The 26,625-nt window shown below is 45.0% G+C and overlaps 1 protein-coding gene across 1 annotated transcript in view; it reads left to right on the plus strand.

Annotated features, from left to right (window-relative positions):
* GABBR2 (gamma-aminobutyric acid type B receptor subunit 2) overlaps positions 1-26,625 on the plus strand; it is a 349,564-nt gene that overhangs the window by 199,709 nt on the left and 123,230 nt on the right. Inside the window, exon 7 of the mRNA XM_026013320.2 lies at positions 10,490-10,726. Within this exon, the coding sequence (XP_025869105.2) occupies positions 10,490-10,726 (237 nt within the window). The remainder of the gene's footprint in view (positions 1-10,489; positions 10,727-26,625) is intronic.

Genomic DNA, 26,625 nt, shown 5'->3' on the forward strand with positions numbered 1-26,625 from the left:
AGATTTGGACCAGCTAACTCCTGAGGTCCTTTCGCATCTACGTTCTCTGGCTCTGTGTAAATACAGTACTGGGTTCTTACAGTGAGCTGTGTGACATGGTCATAATGTTAAACCTTGGAATCCCCAGAATAAAGGTGACTTATGGCAGAGAAAGGTGCAGAATCAGACAGAACAGTGGCCCCTCTTGGACTGTGTTCTCTGAGGTTCCCCCTTCCATACACCTGTTGCCAGTCCTGCCAGCCCAACCCTTTCATGGGCGCCCAAGAGAGTTCTGGTAGGAGGAATAATAAGGTAATGGGACTCAGAGGGCATTCATCTGTCTCTTCCTGTTGGAATTTCCAGTGATGGGGTAAGTGCAGACCTTCAGGCTTCCCTGAGCACATCCAGAGTTCGGCCTTCTGGAACCACATGAGGACAGTCTCTGGGCACTGGCTTTGGCTCTACTGTCGGGCTCGTTCTCCTCACTGAGATTCCCCATTACCACTCTGCTCCCCCATAGGAACTCTTTGACATTGGTGATTTCCATTGTCAGCTTTCACTTTTCAAAGTCCTCTTAGGTTTGTTTCCATTGTGAGCATTTACCACTCTAGCCAGGTTCCTCTGGTGATGGCTCAGCCTCTCTGGACATTTTTCCCATTTTCCCACTGAGACACAGAGCTGAACCCAAGCACCAGATAGAGATGTGCACAAAACCCTGGAATCACTGGGGACCTCAGAGGTGGCCCAACCCCCCAATCAAATGCACAGGTTCATTCTTTGGAAGAGTTTTGTAATGTTTTCTGACTAAAGGCTTCTGCAACCACCCATGACTATTGATTCAAGATGGCAGAAGTGAAAGAAACACCAATCAAGTAAGTCCTCAATGTAGAGCCAATGACCTAGGAAAAATTGCATCCATCCCATTGTCACTGCCCTGTGAGCTCCCTGACAAAAAAAAAAAAAAATGTAGAACTTTTAGAGAAGCTCTGGGCTCTAGAGAAGAGGAAGGGAAGGGGTTGTGGAAAAGCAGGCATACTCCCTGGAGAGGTAATCCTTCACAATGCCAATGCCTCTGCCTCCCACCTTCCCCACGAGGCTCTTGTTCCCTACTGCTGCCCTAGGAATTCAATGGGTGATAAGTAGTGTAGCAGAGGAACATGGGATCCGGAGGAAGGGTGTGATAGCCCATGGAGGATCATAAGTAATAAGGGCACTCACTAGATTTGAGTTTCGGCCACCACTTCCCAACTGGGAGACTCTGAAAGATGACTAGTCATCCATACCAACATCCCTGGCCCCCCAGTCTACCTCAGTAACACAACTCTGGTTTTTAAGTAGGTATGTTGCCATGCAGCTGAAAGGGACATGTAGTTAGATAAGGCCAGGATTCTAAGTCTGGCCAAGGAATATAAGTAGGAGTGTTATATGGGACTTCTGGAAGACTCCTTTAAGAAGAGAGCTTGGCCTTCTCTTCCCTTCTCCTTTCTGTTGGCTGGAATATGGATGGGATGGCTAGATCCCATCTTGGATTAAGAAGTGACCATGAGAAGGAAACCTCATTCTAGGGTAGTGTTGCATACAGATGGGAGCTGGGTCCCTGATTACACTGTGGAGCTGCCATAGCAGCCATGCCCTGCCTACACATGGACATCTTTTACATGAGAGAAAAATAAATTATCTCTAAGTCACTGATAATTATTTACTGCTATATACAGCTAAATCAGGTGACATAGTGATAGTGATACAATGACATTAGGCAAGGAATTTGACCTTTTGGAAATTGTTTCTTATCAATACTGGGATATAATAATATAATAATATTATTATATATATTATATATAATATATATATAATATAATATCTCGTTTATAAGGTTTATAAGGATTAGATAAAGTAAAGCAGAGAAAAGTATCTTATAGGGTGCCAAACACACAATAGGTGCTTGACAAATGTGCTTCTTTTCCTTTAGCACAGCAGCCTCAGAGCTGGAGAAAGGAGCAGTGAGTCAGTTTACACACACATATACACAAATCTGCCCTGGTTTGTTATTGGGATTTTACTGAATTTGTAGGTTGCTTTAGGAAAAATTGACTTACTAATAGTCTTCCAGTCCATGAATTTTGTATATCCCTACATTCACCAAGGTCATCTTGAATTTCTCTTAGAAATGTTTTATAATTTTCTGTCTGGAATTCTTGCACATACTGTGTTTGGTCTATTTCTAGGTATTTGATGTATTTTGGTGAATATATGTGCAAATTACTATTGGGTGCATACGTAGGGGTGGAATTTCTGAGTCACAGAGTATGCATATGTTCAGCTTGAGTAGACCCTGCCAAACAGATTTCTAAAGTGGTTGTACCAATTTACACACCCACCAGCAGTGATTGAGAGTTCCAGTTGGTTCACATGGTCACCAACATTTGGTATTGTCAGCTTTTTAATTTTAGCCAATCTAGTGGGTGTATAGTCGTATCTCATTTGAGTTTTAATTTACATTTCTCTGATGACTGATGAAATTGAGTACCTTTCCATATCTTTATGGCCATTTTGATACCCTCTTTTACAGATTTCCTGTTCAAGTCTTTTGCCCATTTTTCTTCTTGGATTCTCTGCCTGTTTCTCATTGATTTGTAGAAGTTCTTTTTAAATTTTGCATGTGAATCCTTGGATGGTTATATGTATTATTTATATCTCCTCCCAGTCTTCCATTCTTGAACTTATACTTTCACTCTCTTAATGATATACTTTGAAGAACAGAAATTCCTAGTTTTAATGTAGTCCAGTTTGTCTTCTTTATGAATAGTATATCTGTGTTCTGTTTAAACACCTTTGCCCACCCACCCTCATGGAAATATTTTCTATCTTATCTTTTAGAAGTTTTGTTTTCCCTTTCACATTTAGATATAGAATCCACAGGAAGTTGATTTTATGTATGATATGAGTTAAGATCTAGATTCATTTTCTGCCCATATGGATAACCAGTTGATTTGGGACCATTATTAAAAAGTCCATCATCCTCACCATCCTCTCCCCATGCTATGGTGTCAATTTTGTCATAAATTAATCATTGTATATACTAGAAATCTATTCCTAGACTTTTCATTCTCTTCCAGTTGCATATCCACTAACCAATATCACTGTCTCAATAACTAAAACTTTATTATAAGACCTGATACCTAGTCGTGTAATCTTTCAACTTTGTTCTTATTCTTTAAGATTTCCCTGGATATTCCTGGCCCTGTTGTCATTTTTCATTTAGATTTACTCACATATCTACACTTTCCATTTCTTTTCATTCCTTCCTGCATTTCTGTTCTTCTGTTTATGACACTTTCATTCTGCCCAAAGAGCCTTTCTTTTACTGGGGGTTGGCTAGAGACCAATTCTCTCAGTTTCCAATTGTCTGAAATTTTCTTTTTTCATCTTTAGCTTTGAGGTGTAGAATTCTAGCTAGCCATGATTTGTCTTCTGGCTTCCATTGTTTCTATTAAGTCAGCTGCTTGACTTTTTGTTGCTCTTTTGGAGGTAATGTATTTTCTTTCCTCTAGCTACTTTTAAGATTTTATCTTTGCTCTGGTCTCCAGCAGTTTTACTGGGATGTACTGACGTGAGGTTTTCTTTGGATTTATCTTGATTGTAATTCACAGAGTTCATGCAACTTCATGAATCTGTGAATTGAAATGTGTTTGGAGAGATTCTACCATAATATCCCTTTAAATATTGTTTCTGCTTATTCTCTCTTTCCTCACATTCCAAGACAACAATTATACGTATGCTAGACATTTTCAACATATTCCATATATCTCTTAGGTTTACTTCTTATTTTCTAGCCTTTTTTTCTGTCTGTGTTTCAGTCTGAATATTTATTGCTATTTACTACTACTACTACCCTTTCTTCTAGTTCATTAACCTACCTTCTGCTGTGTCTAATATCCTGCTCCATCCATCTTATTGAGTTAATTTCAGTTGTCCTATTTTTCATTTTTAGACTCTGTTGTTTTCTTTTTTTCCTTCATAGCTTCTAGTTCTCTGGTAATATTCTGTATCTTTTCATCTATTTTTTGAACACATAAATATTCTTTTATTTATTTTTTTAATATATTTTACTTATTTATTCATGAGAAACACAGAGAGGAGAGAGAGAGAGGCAGAGACACAGACAGAGGGAGAAGCAGGCTCCATGCAAGGAGCCTGACATGGGACTCGATTCCGGGTCTCCAGGATCACGCCCTGGGCTGAAGGTGGCGCTAAACCCCTGAGCCACTAGGTTGCCCAGTGTTCCTCTTTTAAAGTCATGTCTAATAACTTCAAGATTTGAATCATCTGTGGGTCTGTTTCTATTGTCTATTTTTCTTCTTTCCTTTATTCTTTCCTCCTTTATTCCCTTCCTCATTTTTTGCCTGCCTGCCTGCCTGCTTTCCTTCTTCTGTCCCTCCTTTTCTCTTCTTATTATTTGGTCCTATTTCCTGATATACCTGTTAAATTTTATTGATATAATTGGAGATGAAAAAAATGTAGAGGCTACAGATGGCATTATCTTTCTTCAGAGAAGATTTCTTTCTCTCCAAGAAGGCAGTTAGACTAGGAAAAGATCACCTAATCCAATCCAGAATTGAGATGATTCCAGGCATGGTTTTGGTTTTTATAAGACCCGGCCTATTTTTGGTTTGCCCTTATTCCTAGTATTTATTCTTCATTGTTATTAGCTGAAATCCTGGGGCGTTTACTGGCCTTGGGGTTCAACTTCTTTCTTCCTGATACTGTGATACTCCAAACACTTCTTAATTTCTAAACCCCTTAGCCACTGCTTTTTCTTGGTTTCTCAACCTCTTGCTTTATGCAGCTTGGTTATCATGAACTATTTCAAGTGCAAAGGCCAGTCTGAATACTGGGCTTACTTTTCTGTGCTTCGTTTTTCTCCAAGACCTTGGTGTTACAAGCCTTGCTACCCTGATAGCCTTGAACTGCAGTTTTTTTAATCTTCCCTTCCCTTTGGGATGGCTGAAAACTCTGATTCAGTGTTTTGTTGTCCTGCAACTAGCTTTCCTACTTACAAAGCATCAAATGCCCCAAGGGAGACAGCAAAGAATGCTGGATTCTTCTCAAAGCATTCTCTTCTCTTTAGCATCTTGCTCCTCAAGTCCTAGATGTCCTGCTTGCTTTATGAAGCCTTTGAATAGCTATTTTTATATTTTATTCTGCTTCTCTGAATGTTCTTCGTGGGAACTTTGGTCTGATATAAGCCATTTCATCACGATCAGAGTGGAAGTATGACCTGAGACTATTTTGCTTCAAAAGTAGAAAACAGCATGCCGGGCACAGGGCAGCATGCCGCTGCCGTCAGCTCTTTGAGGGGCTGTTGTGTATAAGAGGGAACAGACATGATTCCTGCAGCTCCAAAAGGAGACACTGCATGCAGAATACAGGTCATAGGGAGGTGCTGGAGATACTGTATCCAGAACACTAGTCTCCTAGACAGCAAGCACTCCTTAGGTGGAAATTCTTCCTGAAGGGAGAGTTAGCTTCTCCGCACTGAAGGATTCTAAGATGGAGCTCAGCAAGTATCTGGAAATTGCTATTGAGAAGATCCAATAATCGGATTGTAGGAGGGACTTAATCAGTAATAACCTATTTATATAGTCTTGAGATCTTGGAAGGTTTATAGAAATACAGATTCTTAAAAATATCCCATAGGCATACTGAATCAAAATGTAGGGCTCTGGCATCTGCATTTAACAAGGTCCCCAGGTGATCCACAAACTGGGATATAGACACAAAGAGATTAAATACTCCCTAGTGTATCTCCCAAGTGAGACTCTGGGATCCCCAAATCCCACAGGGGATGCCAGAGAGAAACTCTCCTAGTTTTGCCACTCTGAGGGTGACAGCTGGAGATGTGGAAGAGGATGAGTTCTTCACCCTCTGCTGTGTTCTGTCCATGAGGCTCCTCTCTCCCAGAAAGCAGGACTCTGCTTGGTTCTGCTGGAATGACAGACCCATAAGGTTTAGTCACATTGTGGGTTAGCAAGCTTGTGTGGGCTAGCCTAGGAGCCTAACCACTATTTATAACATAGTTTCTGTGGAAAAATATGTTCCAAGTTTCAACAACTGCCTTTCAAAAATATGCTGGAGCACAACCTGTCAGTAATTGGGACTATCTATATAAAGTTATTTTCTCAGAAACTTTTAGCATCTCATGATAAACCTGACCTCAGAGAATGAGTAATTAATCAGCCTTCAGTGTCAGCTCTACAATGGAAGAAATTCTTCTGCCCTGAATAATCGGAGGCCGGCTTGAAGAGCAACTACTACTTTTCCTCAGACAATTTGTGAGAGTGTTTCTTCCTGCTGTCATTGTTTTGCCCAAGGGAGATTGGTGCTGGCTTCACCTGGGAAGTGATGAATGGCCTGGGATATAATGTGGTAGCAATGTCTTCAACTCGGTGCTTGCTAAGACAGTGACAATGAGGTCACCTTTCCGGGCTTAGTTACACCTGTCCCATTCCAAGGACTCTTCCCACAGAAATGAGGTCAGCAGCCAAATTTCCAGTGTTCTTCACTTGAGGGATGAAGGACAGTGCTGTGAGATAGAAAGATATGGATTTGTAAGTACATATGTAAAAAGTGCACATAGGGGCTTGTGTTTGCTCCAAGCTCAAGCTGAATAAATGATATGATTTTGTGCCCCCTGCTGTCTCCACAAAAAAATGACCCCAATAAACACCATTAAGGAAGGTAAAAAATTATACTCATTTATCCCTTGGTGAGAGCACACTGAGAATGTTCGCCTCAGGTCTGGACTCCTGACTTTAAAAGGGTCATAGAAACCTTGAAGGATGACCCAGGGGCATGTTCTGGTAGGGAAGAGGTCTGGAAACATCATCTGAATATAATTATTAGATTGAACAAACAGGACTCAAATATAGACACCACCAGCCCTGGATGCCTTTGTATCCATCTGAGCAAGTTCACAGGATCAAAATCCAAGAGAGAAGAAGTCAGAGGGGCCTCATGACTTTGATGCTTAAAGCAATTAGAAAAAAACAAATCCAATTTATAATTTATAATACTTTTAACATAGCCAGTAGCTAAATTAATAACCAGAAATAGACCCAAATCATATTTAAAAATCAAAGAAAATATATAGCCAAATAGTAAAGGATGGAATAATAACAAGAATGCATTTAAACAAAACATTAAAAGGTGTGATCACCTTAGCAATATTGAATAAAAAAGAAATGCACCTAAAAAAAAAGAAAAAGAAAAAGAAAGAAAGAAATGCACCTAAGAAGTAAAAATTGCCTATTGGTATTTGAAAGGAGCTCACTCCAATATGCTCTTTTTCTTACCCTAATAAACTGATGGTTTTTAAAATTGTGAAATTCGTTGTTGTCAAAGATGCAGAGAAATGGGTACTTTCATACCCAGTGGGATTTTAATTTCTCATATTTGGGGAGAATATTCTGGCTGAAGTATGGGTGAATCGTGTTTAAGTTTGTTATACTCTTTGCCTCAGCAATTATACTTCTGGGAATTTATTCTGAAAATATAAGTACCAGTACGTGTTCAGAAAGTTTAGATACAAGGATGCTCTTTGCAGTCCTGTACTTGGGACAAATTCGAGACATCCTAACTGTCCAGTAATTGGGGATTGGTTAAGGAAGTAAGGTAGGGCCTGCATGCTCTGGAGGACCGTTGACTCCTGCCAGCACAGATGTCGGCACAATCTTGGCTCTTCAGGGCGTTCTGGGTTAGCAGGACCCAGCCGCGCTGGGTGGCTGGATTGGGCAAGCCACCTTTACTGTTAGTAACAGTGGGTAGCATTTATGGGGCACCTACTATATCCTGGACACCAGACTGGGTGCCTTGCATGCTTCATGTCACTGAATCCTCATGGCCACCCAGCAAGAGAGGACATAGAAACCTGCAGGAGAGGGGACTTCGCCCCAGGTCACAGCAAACCCAGAGCCAGAGATGGAGGGCAGGGCTGCCTGCTTCCAAATCCTCTGTCCTGACTACTGTGCCAGGGTCCTACCTATGTTGCCAAGAGGAAACTTCTAGATCACCTGATCCCACTTTCTCATCTTTCAGATGGAGACACTGAGGATTATCAAGGACCTCTGTAGGTATTGCCATAGGTGATCAAGACAGAAAGCATCTTGACCCCACAGAGCTTAATTCTAGCTGTTGAGGTGTAGGGAGCAGGGAAGAAGGGAGGGCTGGAACAGACAAGAGGCAAATGATCACATAAGTAGAACCATTGCAGGATATGAAAAGGGCAGTAAAGAAGATAAAACCAGTGGATGGAGAATGCCTAGGGTGAGGGGTGTTTAGAAAGGGTGTGTCAGGGAAGCCACCCCTGTGAAGTGACAAGTGTTGACGTCTGAATGCTGAGAATATCATGCAAAGAGTTGGGGAAGCTTTCTGGCAGAGGAAACAGCTGGTGCAAGAGCCCTGAGGTGCAAACCAACTTGATGTGATCAAAGGACCCTAGAGATCTAAGTGAGAGAGTGTGCCTCATTATGGGCCCCTCAGCCCTTGTGCTCCGTGAAGAGGAGTAAAAGGGTGGAGGGCAGAAAGCCGGCCCCACAGGAGTGCATGAGGGTGGAGGGCATGAGGGGGGCGTGAGGAGCAGCTCAAGGCTCTGGGCCAGGCTGGACATAGAAACAGTGCTGCCTCCTGGAAGAACCCTTGGATTTGCGGAGCTCCTGCTATGTGTTTTGAGTGATGAACAAATGTGATGGCTGGACATGACGCATTTCCAAGGAAAACTGTCAACAGGGATGAGACCTGAGTCATCCAGTGGGAGCTGAAGCAAAAAAGGAGGGGGTGCTATTGCTGGGCCACCAGCATTCCTATGTGGTCAGGCGAAAAGCCTCTCCTAGAGTCCACAATTATACTTCTGGGAAGCCCTTGGCTGTCCCCAGGCACAAGTGAGTGTGAACCTGTCCTGCTAACACCTTGAACCATGGGCAACAGACTCACTCAGGCTCCAGCCGTGAGACTCAGCCCTTGAGGGCTCAGCTTCACCACCCTCCTTGGGCACCAGACATGGCCCCAAACAATTGGGGGTGGTTTGCAAAAAGCAATTATGCCCTCAAAAGTCAAAAATTAAAGACGTAACAGAGATGGAATGGGACCAGTGTAGCTACACACACACACACACACACACACACACACAGAGATGCACACATACACGCACACAAGCTCTGTAACTTTGGGCAAGTCTCTGGACCTCTCTGTGCCTCAGGCTGCAGGTGGGGGGAGCACGTGTGACCATCTCTAAGAGCCCTTCCCAGTATAAACTGACAATGGTTTCTATATGTGATTTGTCCCCAAAGAGGGTTTTTCCAAAGACTTAGCTATAGACTCTGATGACGTTTCTGACAGAGGAGTTCAGAAGTGACTTGAGAGGCCCATGGGAAGGTTAAGGGTGATGAGTTCCCCTAGGGTGGTATCCATTTGAATGTGTAAGCCTCAGCAATTGGAGTAAAAAGGTTTTCATTACTTTGTGGCCACAATCAGAATGTTAATATCACCAATGAAATTCTTTTGTGAAATTCAGTTCAACGGGAGAAAAAACTTTTTTTACAAAATGCTGAATTATTCACAGACCTTGCTTTATTACAGAAGAGGAAAGAAGAGGGAAACAGTATAGGGTCAGAACAGCCCTTACATCTGGGCACCTGGGACCAGCCCCAGGCCCCATGCTCTAGGAAGGCCTCACTCAGGCTCCACGGGGCTCAGAATCCACAAGGCCACTGGGTCATGCCCCCCACCCCTGAGCTTGCACCCCCTCCCTCCTAAGAACTGGAACCACTTCCAGGGCCAGGGAGCTTCTTACCAGGGTCTGCACTCTTGAGATTGGGCTGTACCTCTGGGGTTGTTAAAGGTCTATGATGCTGGAAGGGGAGGAGGTGTAGACTGAGCTGGGCTACAGAGGTGGGCCCCACCACAAAGCCAGCTCCCTCTATGCCTCTATCTCCAGCCTGAAGCTCCAAGAAGCCCCAAAATTCTGTATTCAAACTTGCCCTTCCAGATCATTAGGAAGGTATATTTATTATGATGGGGAGACAAAAATATTTTACTGGACAGTTTATTGGCTTGTCTTTAATGTAAATATTTAGACATACGGAATGTGGTCCTCCACTGGTACTGTAGCTCCAAACCCTGCAAATATCAGAGGGAGGCCTAGTTAGGGTGCATTATTCCTTCACCCTAGCCTTCCTAGACAGCCAGGGTGCAAGTCTCAGCTTTGCCACTCACCAGCCATGTGATCCTGGGCAAGTCAACTTTCCTGAATCAATGTTCTCATCTGGAAAATGGGGACAATAACGGTACCTCACTGTATGAGGTCACTGTGTGGATTAAATGAGATAATGCCCATAAAGAGCCTGGCACCGTGCCTGACTCACTGTAAGCATCGGAGAGTGTTAGTTCTTGGCACCATGTGCCTGATGTCTCTGCCGGTTATAACCTGGTGTCCCCCTATCCCCCTGTTTTACAGACTCCACAGCAGTATGAGAGAGAGTACAACAACAAGCGGTCAGGTGTGGGGCCCAGCAAGTTCCATGGGTACGCCTACGATGGCATCTGGGTCATCGCCAAGACGCTGCAGAGGGCCATGGAGACACTGCACGCCAGCAGTCGGCACCAGCGGATCCAGGATTTCAACTACACGGACCACACGCTGGGCAGGATCATCCTCAATGCCATGAATGAGACCAACTTCTTCGGGGTCACGGTCAGTCCCACGCCCCAGACTCCCCTTTCCTTCAGGCCCCTTGGTGATGTACAAGGCAAAGGGGGCTGAGTCACACACCCTTTGATACTAGATCCATTTTCTCCAGTCATTGACATAACTTCCTGTGGGTTGTAGGATTGCGGGGCTGCCAAAATGAGGGACAGGTTCAGGGATACTCTCTGACATGCTGGGGAAATGCTTCTCTGCTGCTCATGGACTGCAAAGGGCGTAGTGAGCTGACTGTTCACAGAGCAGTTGAAATTCACCAGCTGGGGGATGGGGGCAGCAAGAGGCCTGGACCCAAAGTCAGGTTCAAATCCTGGGTCTTTCAAGGTACCTTCTCCAAACCATAGAGTTTTCATTCCCAACATGGAAATAGTACCTGCTATAAAGGTATAAAGATGGACCATTACAAAGTAAAAACTGCTAATATTTGTTGAGCAGGCTACTCGCTCTGAGCCTTGAGAGATGAGGATAATAACATAGGACTTGCAAAGAAGTTGGGAAAAGCATTGATAATAATTGTTAACATTTCCTTTATGACTATTATGTGCTACATACTTTGCTAAGCACTTCATGTAGGTTAGCTATAAAAATGTATGCCCAGGCCCAGAGTAGGCTCTCAATACATGCTAGGGTTGCTGGTGTTAATAATGATCCCGTTGCATCCGTATGCCATCCACAGGAAGTAGATGCTGTTATTATCACTATGAGAGGTGAGGAGCCTGGAGCTCAGAGCATTTACGTTCTCCGGCCAATCAGAGGTAGAACTGGGATTTGAACTTGTGTCTAGCTCTTAAATGCTGCATTATACTACCTTCTGGTATTGGACGTTAAGTGGCAGTTATATCTCGTGATGATGTGTTCGTCACTGACTCTGCTTCAGAATATAAGGAAAATTTGCCTAAAGCATGGGTTGAAATGGCTAAAATCCTGTCTTGTGTTCTAATTTAAAGAGTCGAGAAGTTAGTCTGTCTTGAGGTATTAAGAGTTGTAGACAAGATGAGTCGATTAGTGCATTTCTTAAATGTTCACACTTCCTTTGTGTGCGTGTGCTCAGGCTTGCCGGTGTTTGGTCTGGTGGGGGGGGACTGGTGCAGGTGAGGGTGTCGACAATGATGTGGATGCTGAGGTAGATAAGATGGGCTCCCTGTCCTGGAGCCTGCGGTCCAAATGAGGAGGCGAGAGCTGGACACCGATGATCATAAAAATTAAAAGGGCCCATCACCATGAGAGAAAGCGTATAAGCCCAGAGGGGTGTCTGTGACCATGGATGAAAAAGTCAGGGAGCTTTTTGGCAGAGATAGCATTGTGCAGCGCCTTAGACATGCAGAGTGGGGGCCGGCAGTCTGGCCAGATGGAGCGTGGTGAGCGAGGGAGATATGCGTGAGTGTGTGCAGGGACAATTACTTTGTTGGGATAATTGGAAAGGAGGAGGATGAGGCTGGGAAGGTAAGTTGGGGCCCACTCCTGAAGGAACAAGCGAAGGAGGCTGGCCTTCATTTTACAGACCACCTATTCTCAAAGTGCTCCTTGACCAGCAGCACCTGTGTCCCCTGGGCGCTGGGTAGAAATGCACACTCCCCAGCCCGACCCCCGAGGACTCACTGACTCAGAGTCCTGGTCAGGGGCCCAGCCGCTGCCGTTTAACAGACCCTCCAGGCGGTGCTAACATGCTGGAGTTTGAGTGCAGCTGCTCCGGGTGGTGGGCAGCGGCTGAGGCTTCCTGAAAAGAAGTAGATCTCCAAAATCTCAGACCAAAGCCACTCTTAACCAGACAGTTCTTGGCCTCTGCTCCCACAGTTCAGATGCAAAGCCTCTGAATAGTTAGGGGCAATACCCGTGCTTATGGTGCAGCTTGGATTCAGACAATAAACAGCTTTCAAAAATTTAGTTTCCAAAAAAATGTTTTTAATCCTCAGAACCTCTTATAAAATCTCACGTGGTGCTGGTATATAACACAGATTGGAGAGAAGCTTCTCGGTTGAAAGGAGGAGCAGCCCAGGGCCCTACCTGTTCAGCCACTCACCCGCAGCCCCTGGGCCACCCCCCAACCCCCTGCCCTCGCTCAAACCCCGCAGAATGGCCCCACCAGGACCCCAGAGGTCCTCCCTCTTCTACACAGACTGAGCCTTGCAGAAGGTGAGACTCGCCTGTTCCACACCAGGAGCACTGTGGGCAGAGCAATCTCCAAACGTGGCTACACTTCCTCAGGTCGTCCTGCCACGCTTTGCTTCTTATTTAATGGAAGGAATCCACAGTATCTCCAGCCCAAACAGCTGGATAGAGAGCTACAGAATCTAGGAAGCCTTCTGCATCCCTCCTCATCCTAGCACTCGGCCTTTTGCCCAGATGCCTGATGTATCTTGGTTGGAGATCATTTATAACCACTCTCAAGGGCTCCTTTTCATCTAAGCCAAATAATACGTAATCTCCACTTGATGAGCAATTAGATAAAACTGCCTGGACACTTTACACGACTTGAAGAGGAGTTTCTTTCTCATGAGAAATTTCTTGACACATATTTATGCCCTCCCCGGTTTATAATAATTCAGCGGATGTTAGGATTCAAGGTGCTCTTCACAATCCTCAGATTCAACCCCCTGATGTTGTAGATGAATATCTGAGGTCCGGAGAGGGTGCTTGCAAAGTCACACGGAGGGACGGTTTGGCAGAGCCAGGATGCTGTGGCTCACTGGGCCCTGTCCCTGCCACAGCAGGTGCCACCACTTTTCTCATTGTGCACATTCCCCTTTACTGAAGAAAGGGATTAGGATAATGAAAGAATTCTACACTTTTCCCCCCTTCCCCCTAATCTCCTTTGTCACATATTAATATGTGCTTGTCACTGGGCTGTAGACAGGTTTCATTAAAATTGTCTTCTGATCAGAGAAGAAAGGACATCTTCTGACAAAATAAAAAGTGTCTCTGTGGTCCAAGGAGACCACAGAAGGCCAAGTTCAGCCATAAATAAAGAGTTGGAAAGGAAAGGAACAGGAGGCAGAAATAAATTGAAGCATTTTCTATTTGCTAAAGGGTTTTCATTATACGGCACACATGGTGTCCATTTTTCCACTCTCAGGCAGGCACTTTATTCTGGGTCACCCTCATTCAGCATGTTTACTATACGGAAAATCGTTTAAACACATTAAATTAATTATATCCGTGACTCAATTTCAATTGATTCAGTGTGCACACTCTCGTCTGGGAGCCAGGCCTGTGGTTCCTGGTTGGCATGTTAAAGAAGAGATTTCTTCCATGCATCCTGGATTGGGGACTCCGGCTTCAGCTTGGGCCCAGTTCTGTTTTATCTTCTTAGGAGCTCCTCCCAGGTACCCTTCTCAGGGAACACTGATATAGATTCTGTGTCCCCCTACCTTGCACACCTGATGTCCTAGGCGGGAGGGCGGGGGTCTTGCCTCCCTCTGCTTCCCTGAGGGTGCTTTTCTGATTTTTGGCCCTGTTATTAACCTCTTACCTCTCTATGGTCTGCAAATCTCAAAATGCTTTCCCACGTGGACATACCCTCTTCTGCCAAACGTGTGAACAGAAACTCAGGCTGGAGTTGGCGATTTAAGGTATCACAAGCCCAGAGCATTCTGAGAATCCAAGCTCTTCAGGTTTTGTCTAGGGCAACATTCCTAAACTTCTATATATATAAGATGCTCCCAGGGAACTTCGTTAAAAATTTCAATTTCTCAGCCCCACCTAGAACTTCTGATCCAATGGCATTGTGATAGGGCCAAGGAATTCACATTATTAACAAGTAATCCTAGTGATTCTCAAATAGTAACCCTGAGAATTGCTTGGGCTCTGATGGGCACGAGCACATGTGTAGACTTATGCACGCATGCACACATGTATGCACGCACATATGCGTACAGGCACACACTTTTTGATTTTAGACCTGACAAATGTATTTGTTCCTACATTTATTCACTCCTTTACTAGCCTCTGGACTGGGTACTGGGATCTGGAAGCATAGAAAGGAATAATGTGTGGTCCCTCCCTGAAGAACTCCCTGCCCAGTGAGGGATATAGACAAGTAGATGAATAATTGTTGGTCACTATCCAAGGTCTGCCCAAAACCCTTGGAGGGAGGATTCCATTCACCTTATGGGAGTAAAGACCAGGGAGCTGTCCTCAATTTTCCTGCAGGTCAGTAAACGAAACCCCATGTGTGGATAATTGCAAGGTGCCCCTGCTGTGCGTTCTCACCTGTGCCATGTGTTGGGTAGCGAGGATGCAATGCCAGGCTCCTCCATGCCCAGGACTGATGGTGATATACCGTGATTTAACAGACTCCTCTAATTAGGTGTTCTTACCAAGGATACACTAAATTCATCGACAGGCTTATATCCATAACACTTCAAAACATGCTTGGGAACATGTGCTAAGTATCTAGGTAAAAAATCAAAGCCTTCATTTTCTTTGGGTGATCACTTTTTAAAAAAGATTTTATGTGTTTATCTGAGAGAAGGAGAAAGAGCATGACCAGGGGAAGGTGCAGAAGGAGAAGCAGACTCCCTGCTGAGCAGGAAGCCTGATGTGGGGCTGGATCCTAAGATCGTGACCTGAGCCGAAGGGAGACACTTAACCAACTGAGCCACCTAGGCGCCCCAAGTGATCACTTTAATTTTTTCCAGTTTCCAAACTCTTAAAACAAGGATGACATACCAGATCTCAAGTGGACAAATCATTTGGGCATGTCACACTGAGATTCGATGGCTCTAACTTTCAGTATACCCCCTTTAGCAAATATTCTTTCATATTTGTCTCTTAAAATGACACCATATTTACTTCATAGTGCCTAGGATGGAAGCTAAATTAATATAATCTCATTTTACTCTATTATGAAAACATAATACATGTAACATTTTTCCTGGAAAGTTATTCAGAGCATATACCAGGTTTGCATGGGGGCTATGAGGCTTCCAAGAGCGTTCAGCTATGGAGAAATTGAAAGAAGCTCCTGGGGAATATCTTTGATTGTAAGAAGAGGGCCCATTCTTTTTAAACTATTTCCTGTGATTGCCTCCTCACTCCCCGTGGACGGATCTAATGTAGAAACGATTCAAAGTTCCTCCAAATAATAGCCCCATTCTTCATTGTCTGCCCAGCCTCTCAACCAGCTGTGAGTCTGGACACCTCGGTGTAACATCTGTCGGGGGAGACCAGCAGCCTCAGGTTCAGGCATGTCACCTCTAATGGCAGTTATCTCTAATTGATCACATCGAGGAGGTGACGAAGAACTGCAGATGGTGATTTGCAGAGTTTATTGATCTATTTGCCTTTGTTGTTGGAAAACAGGAATCCAGCTTTTGCTGCTGGTGTGTCCCTGAAACTTCAAATCGTTATGCAAGATTTGCTTTAAAATATATATATATATATATAGTCTCCACTAAGATTCAAATACAACCACTGTGCTCCCCCTGCCAACATCTTACCTGGAAAGAGGGCATCACAGAGTAAACTCGGTTCAGTTGGAATTCCAATGACTGCAGGTACTTGGAAGCAGGTAGTTAGGGCAAGCCGGTGAGATCCTCATCCCAGGGAAATGTTAGCTGAAACCCCATTCTATGTCACATACACTGCTGCCTTGTCCTACTGGGATGCTGAAGTCATGCAGTTGAGTTTTTATTCAAATAGGAAACTTCACACCACACACACACACACACACACACACTCCCATGAATTAACCATCACCTTGCTAGAGTTGGCCCATCTTTGCTGCCTGTCCAATCTTTTGGACTCCTGGTTTTATTCTCTAACACAAGTTAACCTACAGGCTTTGTACCAGCCACCCATTTGATATTTATTTTTTTTTTTTTTTCCATTTGATATTTATATCTGGTATCAGCATTTAAGGTTGAATTTGAGTGAGATAAGAAACAGGGCACTGGAAAGACTACCCAGAAGTAGAGAAATCTCTCCCAGTCCTGGCTTTGACCCCCTTCTGGGACTGGTCATTCGCCAGTCATGATTCCTTCCCCTGGACTATCAGGATTCTGGCTGTTTCTGGATTTTGTACTCGAGGCTATCACTAGGAACCTGTCAGAAGCTCTGCAACAGTCTGACTGATGTGTCTACTGTGCGTCCTAGAAAATGGGACTTGTCCCAGTGACCTCGTGCTAGCTCCCGACACCACTCAGGCTTTCCTATTTTAAGGCTTCCCTTTCATGAGCCTCTCTGGGCTGTTCCCAGGAGCAACAGCCAACCCGCCAAGGACTTCTCCTGCACCCCACCTGTCTCTACCCCATCCCAGACTCCTGGGAGTTCCAGGGGAAGTAATCATACACAAACTTAAAACGGAGGAGCTGGTCTGAGAACCTGGCTAATGCCCCCCTCCTCCTCTTAAACTCAGGTAAAATGCACCATGGCCTGGGGCATGGCAGTGATGAACTATAGCAGGAAATGTGAATTTGTAAAGTCAGACAAAAGGAGGCCACAGTCCACTGCTTAAAGCCTACTGACCTCAAGGAAATTACTTACCTTTCATCTATGGAGGGAAATATAACCTACTTCATAGGGTTGAGATGGTAAGTAATGATGGTGTTTAGCTTCCCAAACCGCATCATCGTTATTTCTATTATTATGACTACCGCTGTCACCATGGTGACTTTTCAAAAAACAGAGTTTCTTTGGATCTAATCAAGCAGTATTCAGAATCAAGTCCAGCAAAACAGTCGTTCCGTGCCTACTAAGTGCCAGTCTGTTTCACATATACTATCTCATTTAATTGTCTCAATAATAAGCAAATTGATTAACTTGTTTACAGGTTGTAGGGGTTTAATATAAAACAGCATGGAGTAAACCCTGCCTGTAAGCAAGAACACTTTGCGGGTTTTCCACATTTTGCAATTTGATACTCGCCTTAAAAGTGGAAGGCTTTTGCTCACAGACCCCCCTTCTGTTCTTCCCTTTAGTTTGGCTCAAATTCCTGTGGCCCTGAGAATTAGCACTCAGCACTGCACACGAAAACTAGCTACAGCAAATGTTGCTGGTCCCAGCCAGATCTCCTGGGATCTCTTTTAGGGCTTTGGTCAGGTCTGCCCAACACCTAGCTGTGCAGGTGTCCCTGCTGATGGCTCACACCTTGGGTGATTGGAGTCTCCCAGCCTGGAGGTGCCTGGGACCTATACCCTAGCCCAGTGGCCCACAGTGGATGACTGGTTGGTGTGACAGTACAACACCAGTGCCATTCACGCTCCAGAGCTCCCTGCAGGATTAGGATGAGGCTGCCCCTCACCTGAAACCACATTCTAGCTTGGCCTCCTCTCCCTCCTCTCTCCAAGCTTCTCCTGAGAACACGTCTTTAAAAAATCACTTGCACATGATTCCTTGTCCTGGACTCTGCTTCTGGAGGACCCAATTGAAGACACTCATGTGTCTTTCTGGGAAATTTAAACATCCTCAAGAGGGAATTTTTACTGTAACCTAATTGTCATCTGTGCATCAAGTTTAGCAGCAACCCTCCCCCGTCGCCTCCCTCACACCAGTAGAGGGTTCTGGACTCTTCTCCCTTATACTCACATTTTGATCCTGTTCCTGCCTGTTGCAGTCAGCCTGCAGCAGAGCCATACTTGCCTCCTCTGATGAATTAGCAGCTCCCAGATTTGCAGGGACCACAGTTTTACATGCCTCTGGTCGCACAGTTCTGCACCTAGCACTTTACACCTGGTAGAAGCAAACCTTGAGTTTGTTGGATGGAATCCACACACGATTGAGAAATTCAGTCACACTCTCCCACTCTGCTGCCTTCCAGGCTTCTAGAAACTAAAAAGACTTTTTCTGCCCAATAAATAATCAGAACTGACAAGAGAAGTATTAACAGGATCTATAGTTGTTGAATCTGCTAATAATGATCCCCTAATTCTTGCTGTGATGGCTGGCATCACTGTTTCGCACAGCTTGTGGAAATCATCCCAGCATGTATGTGTGGGGCTGGGGACAGGGGCTCCTGCCGTGTCCTTCCCTTCCCGAGGCAGGAAAGAAACCCGCCCTCTGTCCCCCTCCCCTGTCTCTCCCATCAGTGTCTCTCTAGGGCTCAAGTCCTAGGGCCTGAGGGAGAGAGGGGGCTGCTGATGGGCCCTTTGTGACTTTAGACTGTCAGGGGTAGTTCCTAGAGGTAATTGCTAGTAATAAACAACTATAATAATAATAATCACTGTGTGACTGCCCTTGTGCACAGAGTACATTTATAGTCTCTGTCTCCTTCATTCCTCAATGCAATTACATTTATTAACATAATGCTAATAATAGCTATCAATTAATGAGCTCCTACTGCATCCCAGGCTGAACCCTAAGCAGTGTACCCATGTTATTGAATGTGATGCTCAGAACAGCCACCGGGGTGGGGGATGGGTAACTCCCAAGCCTGGAAGCCATCTGCTCCCAGTGAGCTGTGTCCATCTCTCTCACCTGTGTCCCATCTCTACCCACGTGTCACCTTGTCAGGGAGGCCTCACCGACACCCTGTTTAAATTCACAGTTCCCAGGACACCTGGGTGGCTCAGTGGTTGAGCATCTGTCTTCGGCTCGGGGCATGACCCTGGAGTTCCAGGATTGAGTCCTACATCGGGCTCCCTGCATGGAGCCTGCTTCTCCCTCTGCCTGTGGCCTGTGTCTCTGCCTCTCTCTCTCTCTCTCTCTGTCTCTCATGGATAAATAAATAAAATCTTTAAAATAAAATAAAATAAAATCACAGTTTCCACCCCATCATTCTGCCTCTCCACAGTTACCCCCATCTGATGTCCCCCCACCCCCACTAAGACTTAGAGCTGGGTGCCCAGGACTTACTAGGTGCCTGATAAATCTTTGTTTAATGAATGCAGGATTTGGGTCATTAATGACCATGTCATAGATTTTAAAAAACAAAAAAACAAAAAACAGGCTAAGCAGAGATAAATGATGTACCCAGTATCCTCCAGGTAGCAAGTGACAAGAGTTTATTCAAAACTGGCTCATGTGGCTAACTCAGAAGCCCAAGCTGTGGGCCATTTGGGTGTCCCCTAATTCAGCCAGCATTGCCAGCACTGCCTATAAGCCAGAGCTGGGCCAGGCAGAAGGAGCAATCTGGAAGGTTTGCCACCGCTGCCCCCCACCCTGCCCCCAAGGAATTTGCTGTCTGAACAACCTGGTGAGATGCATAGGAGGGAAGCAGGAACCACTCCCTCCCCCAAATTAACAGTGGAAGATGTGTGGGCTCTCCACCAGCAGTTGAGTTATTTATGTGTCCATCTGCCCTTTCCCAGGGGACAGTGAGCCTGGGAGTCCCTTGATTGGGACTGGGGCCCATAATTCTCTCTGTACCTCCAGTGCCATGTATAATACTGGCTCTAAGTCCTTGAAACACATGTTTGTTGACTGAATGAGTGAGTGGTGAATCGTAGCTCAGAGCGGCAGAGTGGCTTGCTGGGCTCCCACGGTGTTACTGGTGAGTCTCATTCAGAATCACATCCTAGTTCTTCTGATTCTAAAGGCAGGTGTCTCCAAATCTAGTGTTCCTAGGCACTGCTTGGCTGCCCTCCCCCCACCCCCGTTTCTTTAAACACAATTACAAATGACTGCAGATAACGCACAGCACAGGAAAGAAACCTACTCCTTCTGCTGTCAGATAAATTTGAAAGATCAAAATAATGTGGTTTAGCAATTTGTTTCAATTGATGCCTAGCCTTCCAAAGCTTGCAAGTTTGACTTCCTCTAGTCGGGATAAAAAATAGCTGTTTCCTTATGAAAAGCAGTGTGGGGGAGTGTATCTTCTTAGGAGAGCTTCAACAGAAGCCCTACGTACAGACACTATCCAGGTCTCTGTGAGAAACAAAGGAAGGAGCCAGTGACAAGGTGGTCATAGTAACAATTACTGTAACGACAAATGTCATGATAATCGGAATGGCTGTGATTTTGAACGCTCACTATATGCTGGGTGCTATGCTCTGCTCTTAAATGCATTATCTCATTTGATACTTGTAATAACCTGGTTATGGATTGAATTGTGTCCCCCTGAAGATCCATACTTGAACTCCTAACCCAAAGTACCTCAGAATGTGACCTTAATTGGACATAGGGCCACTGCAGATATAATTAGTTAAGATGAGGTCCTCCTGGAATGGGGTAATCCAATATAACTAGCATCCTTATAAAAAGGGGAAAATTGGAGACAGACACGCACACAGAGAGAACAGCACGTACAGATGAAGGCAGAGAAGGGCTGATGCTTCTACGAGCTGAGGAACACCAATGATTGCCAGCAAACCACCAGATGCTGGGCAAGAGGTGCAGAACCCACTCTCCCCCGCAGCCCTCAGAAGGAACCAGCCCTGCCGGCACCTTGATCTTGGACCATTAGCCTCCAGAGCCATGAAACGTTAAATTTCAGTTGTTTCAAACCCCCGGTTGTGATATTTTGTTAAAGCAGCCCCTAGCGAATGAATCCAGCCCCAAAGAATGGAGACTGTTGTAACCAGCATTTGGCAGGTGAGAAAACTGTGAGGTTCGGGATCCCTGGGTGGCGCAGCAGTTTGGCACCTGCCTTTGGCCCAGGGCGCCATCCTGGAGACCCGGAATCGAATCCCACGTCGGGCTCCCGGTGCATGGAGCCTGCTTCTCCCTCTACCTATTCTCTGCCTCTCTCTCTCTGTGTGTGTGACTATCATAAATAAATAAAAATTAAAAAAAAAAAGAAAACTGTGAGGTTGAATAATTTACCCAAGGTTGGACACAGGACACAGGCTGGCTAACTTTCGACCCTCATGGTTAACCATTACCCTACACCTATACAAGCTGTCCTCCATTAGGGGGCAAAAGAATCCCAGCCAGGGAAGGACAGAGCTGAGAGGAGTCAGTGAGACTGGCTCTTCTCACCACCCACTGTCCAGGTAGGGAATCTGTGGCCCCCCTGAGAGGCGAGGCTGGAGCCAGGGCCCCCCCCCCCACCCCTCATCTCTAGGAGGGCAACTCCCTGACGGCTGGTTTCTACCACCCAGGGGAAAGTTCTATACCTCTTGGTTTGGCCAGCCAGTCCCTGGAAGCAGCTCCTTACATTTTACTCACTTCTTCCCTGACTGGGGGAGCAAGGGTATTAGAACCCCATGTTTTGTCATCTTCTCATTTGTGTATTTAAAAATCACATGTACGTTTCCTTTCTGGACTACAAAGATAACACATGATTAGAAGGAAAATGTAAAAAGTACAGACAAATACCAAAAAGAAGGTCAAAGTCACCCATAACTTCATCATTCAGATTGCTCTACTTAAGTACCACCCTTCACACCCAGCTGTGATCTTTTTTTAAAAAAAAATTCTTTTATAGCTATTTGTTTTGATCTCTTACATTATAAAGCTTTTCTATGGCAGTGGTTCTCAATCATTTTAACTCCATCTTTTTTTTATTGTGATAAAATGTACATAAAATTTACCATTTTAATCACTTTGTAAGTGCAGAGTTCAGCAACATCAAGCACAGCCACACTGTTGTGCAACCATCACCACTGCCCATCTCCACGACTTGTTCATCTTCCCAGAATGAGCATCTGTACCCATTAAACACTAACTCCTCATTCCCTGCAATCATTTTTAAAAAAGATTTTATTTATATATTTACTTGAGAGAGAGAGAGCGAGAGCAGGAGGGAAAATCTGAAGCAGACTCCACACTGAGCTGGGAGTGGGATGCAAAGCTCAATCTCACGACAATGAGGTCATGACCTGAGCCACTGGTTGAGCCACCAGGGCATCCCAAGTGATCATTTTAAAACTATTATTTATTATGGGAAAGCTGGTTTTATTTATGTATTATTTATATTGAACATTTTTGTAGGGTAGCCCGGGTGGCGCAGCAGTTTAGCACTGCCTTCAGCCCAGGGCATTATCCTGGAGACCCAGGATCGAGTCCCACATCGGGCTCCCTGCATGGAGCCTGCTTCTCCCTCTGCCCATGTCTCTGCCTCTCTCTCTGTCTCTGTGTCTCTCATGAATAAATGGATGAAAAAAAGAAAAGTATTTGTAAAGATATAAGTAGTTTGCTGACTAATTTTAGAGAAAAATTATTTGCAAGCTACTGCTAACCAAATAGTTATTAGCCTAACAAAAGGTTTCATACAGAATTTCAGAAAGTACATTTTAAAATGTTGAGAATCCAGTGAGCAAAATTTTTGAAGTAAATAATTAAGTTTATTTTAAAGTAAAATACAGTTAAATATTAGTGATATACCCACTATTGAGGAAAATACTCAAATAAAGATAGACCCCGATCCTGTGTGAAAACCAAATCTGAAGAGCCCCCGTAACACATCACATGCTTTTCTTCTTGTAGGAGACCGGAGTACCCCCTCAATGTGTGTCAAGGTATGTTAGCCTGTGCACTTGCTAAATAGGAGGGAAGCCTCTGCCATCGGGGGGGACAGCTAACATAAATTTCAGTTGACAAGACACACAGCTTTAAACACTGATGGATGCCCGCTCCGCCTATGTGCGCTGGTACAGCGGTGACTTGCACACACGGCTGTGACCCCATGTGAGGCCAGCCCTGTGTCAGGGGTCAGAGGGAGCTGGAAAGATCCATCTTCTCATGGAACTGCAACCCCCTGCACCCTCTTTCTTTCTCAATGAAATTGAGAACATTCAAGCTTTCTAGAATTTTTGTTTAAACAGTAATTGGCAGGGGCACCTGAGTGGCACAGTTGGTTGAGCATCTGACTCTTAGTTTCGGCTCAGGTCATGATCTCAGGCCCATGAGACTGAACCCTGCTGCATTGAGCTCCGTGCTTATCTCTCCCTCACTCTCTGCCCCTCCCCATGCTCTCACACAGAGGCTTTCTCTCTCTCTCCCTCCCCCCCCTCGCTAAAATAAATAAATCTTTCATAAATAAATAAACAGTAATTGGTAAATTACTCAGTTGCTAGGCCTAGAGTCTGGTCAGGGCACTGTAAACCGTGGAAGAAGGTGTCGGAGGGGCAGAACCACCTTCCTAAGAGGCAATAGTGTGACATGCTTAGGATTGCAAACTCTGGAGACAGACTTCCTAGATGCACATCTTGGCTGCACTTGCTAGGCAGGTAAACCTGGGCAAGAATTTAATCTCTGTGTGCCTCAGATTTCTTGTCTGTAAAATGGGGATAATGCCTTAGATTGGGCTCCCTGTGAATAGGCTCTGAGCCAGAGCGCTATGTGTGGCAGATCTGTGGGAGGGTGAACTCAGGAAATGCACTGTAAGTGAGTGAGGACAGTAGCTTGGGGCAGAGCAAGAAGCTGATCCAAAATGTGGTTGCAATTGAGGCTACAGTTGATGCTGGGAGTGCTCTGGAGCTAGGATGGCCCTCACCGTTGTCCACAGTGAGGCATAGAGCCGGGGCCTTTGTAGCTTCCCATCAGCTAGTCACTGGCCATGGCTGGGCCCTCGCAGTGGAGGGGAGGTGTCTCCGTAGGCAAGGAGCTTCCCCATAGTGGAGGATAATTGGCAGTAGGATACCCAGCTGGGATCCTCAGTCGCCAGTATTCCCAGGAGCTGGAGGGTGATGCTCCAGCCATAAAGAGGAGAGCTGAGCAGAGCTCCTCCAAGATACCCTACAGATAACAACAAGCCTACTGTATAGGGTCATGGGGCTTAAAGAGGTTTTTGTATGTAGGGTACAGAGCCCGAGCTCTGTACTGAGTGTGGAGCCTGCTTGAGATTCTCTCCCTCTCCCTCTGTTCCTCCCCCTGCTTGTGCGCTCTCTCTCTCTCCTTCTCCTTCTCCAGAAAAAAAAAAAAGAAGGCCTCTTCGAAGACTTCTCTATAAACCCACCTCATTTATTAAAAAATAAGCAAGCAAATTTCTGCAGTAACAAAGATGCAGCAAAGCCTTAACAGGGAAGCTAGCCTGGGCCCCCAGGTTGGCACACCCCAGTCAGGCCCCCAGGCAGGGCAGGAGGATAGCAGCCTCAGCAGCAGGTCCAAGCACAGCACCTCAGAGGCAAGAGAGGTGCAATCTCAGCTGGGACCCAGACCTACATTCATTATTTTAATAGCTGTGTTTGATTTTAATGTGTACAATAAAAATATAAGTAGCGCTTGAGGTAGCAAGAAGGGGTTTCTTTTTTAGTTTTTTTAAGAGGCAGATATTTAGTAAAGGAAAGCACAGATGGTACGTGGATGCTGCAAAAATCACTAAGGTGATACACACATCACGGGGGTTTCATACTGCTTTATCTTTATCTGGAAAGGCACTTTGGTCGTCCTCTTCGAAGGCAAATAAATGAATCACAAGAGTGGGAAAGACAGAGAGAGAGAGAAACCAACAGCAGAACAGTGGTCATCTTGGGCATCCTGTCTCGTCTCCAAAGCAGTAAACAGTACTGTACTTTAACACACCAGATTTTTGTGGTAGGATTAATAGCCTTTTTGTTTCATGCCCTTTCACCACATTCTGTGCATTCTTAGTAATAAAAAAAATGTTGTTTGGCCAGGGGGTGGTGTCCATTAAATGAACAAGAGCCAGGCTGCGTTGGGTAAGCTGCCTGTGCCAGCTGTTGGAACCTGGCCATGGATCCCAGGCAGCATAGTGTGGAAATCCTTGCTCTCGTCCTTGTTGTGCCATCATCTTGACTCTGAGTACTTGGTTAGCTTTATGATGGAGGTTTCTCCTACCCACTTCTTGAGGGTGTGGTCTTAGAAAGACCTTTCTAAGACCCCATTATTCTCAGTTGCTAGCTCACAGTCTAGCCTATACTAGACTCTCAGCTCATGGTCAGTGAACAAATACAACACAGAGATTTTTATCACCACCTGTCCCTCACCTCCTCAACATCTCCTAAGAGCTTTATACATAGTAGATATAAAGGAAAGATCAGTTAGCTGGTGGGATGGGTGAGTGGATGGGGGGGTGGAGTGGGTGGATGAGTAGATAGTTGGAAGGTTGAGTTGGATGGGTGAATGGATGGATAGATGTGTAGGTAAGTGGTTGGATATATGAATGGATGATGGAGAGACGGGAATATACAAGGATAGATGGGTGAATGGATGAGTATGTGGGCGGATGGGTAGATTAAGTGTGTGGGTAGATGGATGGATGCATAGATGGAGTGATGGCAGGTGGGTAGATGGGCAGGTCAGTGGCTAGACAAAGACAAATGAGTAGGTAGGTCAGTGGGTAGATAGGTGGGTGAGAAGGAGTGAGTGAGTGAGCAGCAGGACCAAAAGAGGTAATTGCAATTCCTATGTGTCTGCTTCGCTCTAATCAAAACACATTTTCTCCGGGAGAATCTACAGAGGTGATGGCCCTGATGTCTTGACTCCTCTTCTGTACAAGTCCTGACCTCTAGAGAGTGTTTGCTGTATTTTCTGATGTGAGACCCCATCTTGTCAACTGACTCATGGAAATACATGTTTCATTTCATGCCATTATTCTTCACTCACACTTCACCCTTTCAGGGATCGGGCCTCATTAAAATCTGTCCTCTACCCTGTTCCTCTTTGAGGAAGTTCCTTGTTAGGGCATTTCTGCTGTGAAATGTATCACACCAACTGATGTGAGTGCCAACCTGAATGCTAAAGACTGTTATTAGCAGATTTAGCCTAGAGATGTTTCAGAGTTGTCAGTTCTGATGTACATAGGATTATATTTTCAAACATCATCACACATCCTCTATGACAGACTTGATTACTGTGATGAACTAGTTTTCTTCCTTTAAGAAATGTTCCAGTTGCAAAAATGATTCTGAAAGCAGTGGTGAAAAATGCCGGGCAAAACTGAAGTGACACTATCTCATTTGGGTGGCTCATTAACCATCCTGGGAGAGGCAGCTCAGTGTGGCAGAAAGAGCACTGGACGTGGAGTCTGCAGACCTAGGTTTGCGTGCTGTCCCCTCCATCTTAGCAGTGGTGACCTTGGAGAAGTCTCTAATCTTTTGCCTTCTCTTCTG

Source organism: Vulpes vulpes, chromosome 12 (genome assembly GCF_048418805.1).
Source record: "Vulpes vulpes isolate BD-2025 chromosome 12, VulVul3, whole genome shotgun sequence".
NCBI classification, from domain to species: domain Eukaryota; kingdom Metazoa; phylum Chordata; class Mammalia; order Carnivora; family Canidae; genus Vulpes; species Vulpes vulpes.